Source organism: Opisthorchis viverrini (assembly GCF_000715545.1).
Source record: "Opisthorchis viverrini unplaced genomic scaffold opera_v5_5, whole genome shotgun sequence".
Taxonomy (NCBI): domain Eukaryota; kingdom Metazoa; phylum Platyhelminthes; class Trematoda; order Opisthorchiida; family Opisthorchiidae; genus Opisthorchis; species Opisthorchis viverrini.
In genome coordinates, this window is record NW_008751661.1 from 3,765,390 (window position 1) to 3,772,085 (window position 6,696).

Below are 6,696 nucleotides of genomic sequence, written 5' to 3' on the forward strand. Positions count from 1 at the left end.
CACATTCTTCGATGGTGCGTGCACAAGACACTGTAATACACCATACTGACGGACTGGATGCGTAGATATACTGACAAAAATGAGATGGATGTTGTCACTCTGTGACCATGGTTGAGAGATGAAAACCGAGGACTCGATCCGTACCTAATTCGAGGGGGATATCCATCATAGGTGATGAATCAAGATTGCCTCATTCAATAAAGCGTCCTCGATTAGAGGTTCGAAAAGAATCTATGCTACGACCAGTGTTCTTGTCCTCTTATTGCTGTGGTTTGATACCGCATTTTACCTAGCATACCAACTGCAACAAAGCCCGAGCCCACTACGGAAGAGATGAAAGCACATTGCGAATCAACCAAAACGTCGATACCTTTTTCGTGTTGCAACATCACTGCAATTTTAAAGGTAAATCGTTAAAATTATTGGAATGAAGTTCTAATACATCGAGTGCATGGCATCCGCGTCCGACATTTAAACTGTTATCGATCACGACTTCAGAAAATGTTCAAGAACCAGGCTTTTGAACGATTCACGGGTCCGTTTGGCCACAATCATTTCATAAATGTTCTTGGAGTCCACCTGCTAACTGAAATAACGCGCGTTCGAATCGTCCTAGAGAGTTGTCAGATGCGTGTCGCCGATGACTCGCAAAAGGATAGCTGTCAGTGCTTCCTGGCTTTTAAGTGCCAACATCCTGTACATTCTTCTCTCGTGCGGCGTCATTCAAATGGAGTGGGGAAAAATCGATTTCACATACGACTATATTTGATCCGGTCCAGCAAATATCAACTCAGGTTGGATCAGTGTAACGGGGCAGTGGCCAACACAGAACCGCCGAAACCAACGCTGAGGGAGCTTATGTAGATAACTGACTCCGAAATGAAACAATCTGACATCGAGATATCAGCAAAACCACCAGTAAACTCAGTGCCAGCCACCCGTTCATGTCGCGCCACTTGTCAACGTACCAATTGAAGCTGCTTGTCAAGGCCGAAAGCTCATCTTTTCCTATTCGCTGAGTCCGGTTGGAAAAAACCTGCTGGCGCTTGGCTTTCTCAATAGTTTCACAGCACCCAGGAAATCTAGCAAGACAAAAGAACAGCAGCCAAATCATATAGTAGGTTGGATACACTGTTGCCTGGGGAGTGCAAACGCTTTACGGAATCCGTCAGCTCAAGCCCGAGGTTGAATTATCGGTTCTCAAGTAGCTAGAACAATTTGTCATTCAGTTAACAGTAGATCAGTAGGAAAGTGCTACATTTCTGCTTTGCATTGTGATGACGTATTATTCCTGTCTGTATTTGCTAATGGATTCTGATTACAACCGATTACAACCCATCCACTTCTGAGTGACATTCGTTATGATTGATCACTGGAGATTGATCATTGCAGAACGCTGAATAACTCAACACTCCGATTACCGCGGGTAACATTCGTAAGGAGAAAAATAATCGGAATAACGAAAGAGAGGAGATTATTCACAATGATCGAAACGCTAAGTAATAAAAACTCCTTCTTACCTTATTCTTTTCACCGTCATCGTCATAAAAAAAATCTTACAAGAAATTAGCTGGAAAACCGATCAAAATGGGGCTCAAAAAGTTAACCATGCACTCTGTACATAATCCATTTATTTTTAATATGGCTCCTTTAGTTTTTTCAACCTAGTGACGCACTCAAGCATTATTCGATTAAAAAATACATCTTCAGTGGAATAAAAACGGGAGAAATATCACGAAATTACCAAAAACAATCGGAACTAAACTAGAGTAAACCTTGAAACATGGAAAATTCAGTGGACTGGAAATTCATACACATTCAAAATGGAAGGCGCCCAAGTTGCTCAAAACTCATAAAGAAAATAATGTTCCAAGGTCCAAGTCGCATCCAATTTGGAACAAAGCCCTTCCAGAGGGCCATGGTGCCTTCGTATCTCACGGTCTGTTGAAAGTAGGAAAGCAGATGAGCAAATGATAAAAACTCCCCACCATCACCGTAGTAAAGTATGCTTGCGTAAACATCCACGTCGACACACTTTGAGATGTTCCAGTAATTTCAAAACACAGCCCGATAATATTTTCAGGAATCCCAGTGTCTCCCAAATATAAATACTATTTTATGTGCTTGCCGATTGACAACCGAAGAGTTCCACAAGGTAACCTATCGGTATAAAAGACTACAGCAGTGTCAAATCACACATCAAACTTTTGAACAAATGTACGGCAATAATCAAATGACTAAAAGACAAACAACTGGATTAATGCATGCGAAATAGACAACAGGATATACGATAACCAACCAGAGAAAAAACCTATCAATCAGATGATATCCAGACAAAAACGGAATCTTTTTCCTTCCCTAGCAGGTAGAGTGGGAACTGAAGATGCTATTCATCCTTTCTGGTTTTGCGTCCATTCAGAGTGACTGCCACCATACATTCAGTGCTAAAACACCCTAGAAAGACGTAGAATAACAAGCAGTGGAGATGTTCCAAGTGAGACCAGTGATGAAATAATCAGCCGCTGTTTAATCAAAGCCGACCTAAAGCTACAGAAAACCGCATCGGCTTTACTTCCAGATCGGGTTTTTGTTGAACGACTAAGGAATAGGTTGCCGACATTCAGTACCTTTTCACGAGGTGAACATCAATCAGGCGATTCTACCGACTCAACGCGTCTCAGGTAGATATTCCAGACTAGTGAGACGCCGTCTGTTATCGGCAGCAGAGGCTGTTGCTATGCGGCTGAATAAAAGTGGTCTTTTCACACACACACAAACACACACACATGGTTTTTCAAAGCCCCTGGTTCCACTGGATAACTTTAGGCGGAACATGTGCCCAAACGAGTTCATATCTCATCCGATTGATGCGTATCTTCTCTTACCAATTAACGTGTCATATACCATTGTACTATTTTGTCCACTCATGTCATTCATTTGTGCTGCATTTATCCAGTTGGGGCGCTAACAGAGTTCGTTTGTTATCGAATCTTCAGGGGCCTTCGAAGTACACGATATATATATATATATATATTTCCAACGGTTTGTTAGAGGTTATAACCAAACAGAAACACTTGGACCCTCAAACAATGCGTTGAATTCTCTTGCTGTTAGGAAAGCAGTGGTGTTCTTTACTGTAATCCACGCTGAACACTACTCAAAAGTATACTTCACCCCCACTGTTGTCGCATGATACCTTTGATTTTAAAGTTTGTTGCCAGATTTTTCTCAAACACATTTTCAGATTTCGGGACGCCAAAAGTTGTTCTTTTTCAATTATTGATCTTTTCATTTAACACATCGTGGTAAACTTCTAATGGGAAACTTAAAACCATACTAACCAAATTAACACAGACAACCCAAACTTGGGAATTACTGATGGAACTTTGATATTATTCGTTGGCAGTACCCACAACCTGGTGTAGTGAGTTGAGTTAGTGAGGCATTTTGCGAGGCTGAGACTAACAGGCGCCCTTGTTCAATGTAATGTGAGATGTTTATTTTTATGGAAATGTTGAAAGACGAACTCCAGGTACGGCATGTATTTGGTGACCTCTTTAAAAGAATCGAGTCTGCTTGCTTCGGACTCGACGAATCACAAAAAACAGATGAATGATGATGATAACGTCTGCATCTAGAGTGTAAGCACAGCTATTCGTGTTACTATCTAGCATTAAAACTTGCTATCCGCTTGATTCTTAGTAACGATGAATACAGTCACATTCTCACAAGGCTTTTTATAATCATTCACATGCAGCAAGGACAATGACTGAAGGTTCCAAAATTGCAAAGGTAGCCAACGAACCTCATTATTCACACGCCGTTGTATGGCTTTTATCAAATACTCGCCTATGAACGTTTTTATCGGAGACACATCAAGGAACTCAACGCACATTACATACACGATGGGGTATGCCCCCAACCAAAAGAATCCTGAGCTGGGATGTAATGCAGAGGTTTTGAAATCGCTCGACTAAAGGTCCAAATCTACTCGACCTCTTACATACATAAATTAATCGCGTGACTCGTAGTCAAACTTGGTTGTGTGCATCTTGCAGAAAAATTCGCACAACTAGGTGATCGCACTCAACAAATTCCCGCTGTACTTGGACGGCGTCCAATGATATTTTGTCAGCCTAACTTAGATCCCTCACAAAACGGTTTAGGATTCATACTGATTGGCGTCAGACCATCCAGATGCCTGGGCTCTAGCATAACGGTGCGACACACGAATGGTTAAATGACTGATAGCGAACAAAATGAAGTGTTGACAACAGTTCCACTCTTCTGCACGCATTGATCAGAAATTTGGTGCATTTCACACTAGATATGGTGAACCACTGTTACAGTATATCGAGCAGTAGAAATGCCGGTTCATCAGTTGGTTTGTCGAGGTCCGAAGGACAGACGAGATTGTTATTTATGTCGCCCATCATTGTTGTCAGTCTGTGCGACACGGCAAACTGAGCCTGGGCTATTATATATTTTGTTGATCATTCGCTTCAATTTGCCGAGCAGACAATACAAAATTATTACCCAATAAGTACTTGTGGTTTGGTGCGTTCAGCAGCCTTCATTGTATTATTGCTTTACGATATATATATATATATATATATAACTTGGCGAAGCAATATCGAAAAGATCATCTCCGTCCTAACTGACGGTGACAATATTTCAAACAAAACAAGTGGCGTAAAATCCGCTGTAACTTTGTGACACATCACAAAAATGCCGGAACGTCTCGAAATGGAAAGACTATGGAAAGCTGGGCGACCGCGAACGTTGCAATCAGATCAGTTACGAATGGCAGTCCATAAGGGTCTGTACATCAAATTCCTCTCTAGCAACACGGAGGCCGATGAGGAATTTACATGCATGGAGGACGGATACTAGGACAAAGTTTGTATCAAAAGTAGCCTAGAAAGAAATAGAAGGGACAGAGAATCGCAGTGTGCCACAAGGATATCAACGAATTTATTTAAGCGCAGATTCATAAGCCTTAGCTACGTCCCATGTAAAATTTGTCGAAGAAAATTTTACAAAAGCCGGCACAAAATGGGGAGCAAAATCTTCCTATCTGAACTAGTTCAGAGCTAGAATGCCCTACCAAAGAGTCTACATACTGAGCAGGGATTTCGACCTTCGAAGAGAATTCTTCTCACCTAACATTACATAATATGATTATTACTGCAATAAGCACATGACCCGGAATAAAAAAAGCGTTCAGCTGTAGCACCCTTCCGGTGCCTAGCTGCCATGCCACCCGAAGGAAGCACGAGGGCTGGGATACTTCCAGGTTGCCCAAGCAGGTTCCCCAGACAGGGGAAGTGGAGTGGCGGAGGTCAGATTCGAACCACGGACCCTTCGGTCAGTAAATTCGCGCTCTAACCACGTGGGCCATCTCGCCCTCCATGACCCGGAATAAATCCAATATGGATGATATAGAAAGCAATGGTATGGATTGCGCATCACACTGTCGTTCCCCCAAAATGAGTTAGGGGTTGCCAGTTTTTTAGATGATAGTGTTCAATGCACAATCATGTAAAATCATCGTAATGCAGCTAAATGTAGATGAGCCGGCATCCTCCTAAACAGTACAGTGATAATTACGGTGATTCATCGTTCCGCTGTTTGTTGGTCAAGAACATCGTACGTGTTGTACATGCTATAACTACTCAAAAGAACTGCCGCCAGCGGCAGAATGTTGACATGAGATGTCTCGTGATCATATGGCAATGCAACGCTTCAATTTCCAACAGTTTGGTGTTCTAATGATTATAAGAATCACTGGTTTACGGGATTTGTAGAAATCACATCCATATCGCTCTTGTTTAACCAGTCCCCCTTCTCCTCCTGTCCTTCCTCCCTAACAAAGGAGAGAAGCGCAGACCTCGAGTCTCGCTCTTATTAAAGCATATCACTAGTGCAATCCTTGGCTGTGCAGGGGTTCGAACTCCAGACATCTAACATGCGAGGCGAGCGTGCTGCTATTTTTTAATCGCAAGGCGATACCAGCTTTAAACATAAATACGACTACTAGGTTTACGCACCCTCAATATTTTGAAACACTGAGCCATCCACGATTGACAACGCTTATGTTTGGGCTAGATCAGTCACGAATTGACCTCATGTGGTTTTGAAAAGTGGCTTTTCCTTGCATGAAGCATCTTCCTCTTTTTAAATGAAAATTCACTAGTGTCCCCCTGTGATCGGTTCTATACGATGGCTTACAAAGTATGCGTTCCTAATTTCTGATCGTTTAACCCAAAGCCATGAGATTACTAATGTTAGGCATTGTGTGGGTCATTCTTTTATCACACCAGCGGTCTGAGCTGCGGTCAGCTACGAAATCACTGCCAACGTTCCGTCCTGGCTTGCCTTGGATGAGCACGGTTCAGTTCATTTTACCTCATCCGGCGAACAAACTGAGGTTAAGATGGCAAGCGAAATGTTCATCATCATCGACAGCATGACATCAGTGCCTTGGATACGGTTCAGTTCATTTTACCTCATCCGGCGAACAAACTGAGGTTAAGATGGCAAGCGAAATGTTCATCATCATCGACAGCCAGCAATCAGTGTTCAACACCGATGCTTCAATGCCGTACAACCATGACTTATTCGAAAGCCTTATTGTAAAGAAAAGAGTAAAGGTGGATGGGGGAGGGACTTAGTGCTAGCTTAACACAATCATTC

General features: G+C 42.4%; 2 protein-coding genes across 2 annotated transcripts in view; one reads left to right on the plus strand and one right to left on the minus strand.

The window, feature by feature from the left end:
• Window positions 1-1,413: 1,413 nt before the first annotated feature.
• T265_00554 (hypothetical protein) overlaps window positions 1,414-6,696 on the minus strand; it is a gene marked incomplete at both ends in the record, with an annotated part of 38,020 nt that continues 32,737 nt past the window's right edge. The window contains one exon of the mRNA XM_009164358.1: window positions 1,414-1,941. Within this exon, the coding sequence (XP_009162622.1) occupies window positions 1,819-1,941 (123 nt within the window). The remainder of the gene's footprint in view (window positions 1,942-6,696) is intronic.
• T265_00553 (hypothetical protein) overlaps window positions 5,257-6,696 on the plus strand; it is a gene marked incomplete at both ends in the record, with an annotated part of 4,853 nt that continues 3,413 nt past the window's right edge. The window contains 2 exons of the mRNA XM_009164357.1: window positions 5,257-5,367; window positions 6,480-6,653. Coding sequence (XP_009162621.1) covers window positions 5,257-5,367; window positions 6,480-6,653 — 285 coding nt within the window. The remainder of the gene's footprint in view (window positions 5,368-6,479; window positions 6,654-6,696) is intronic.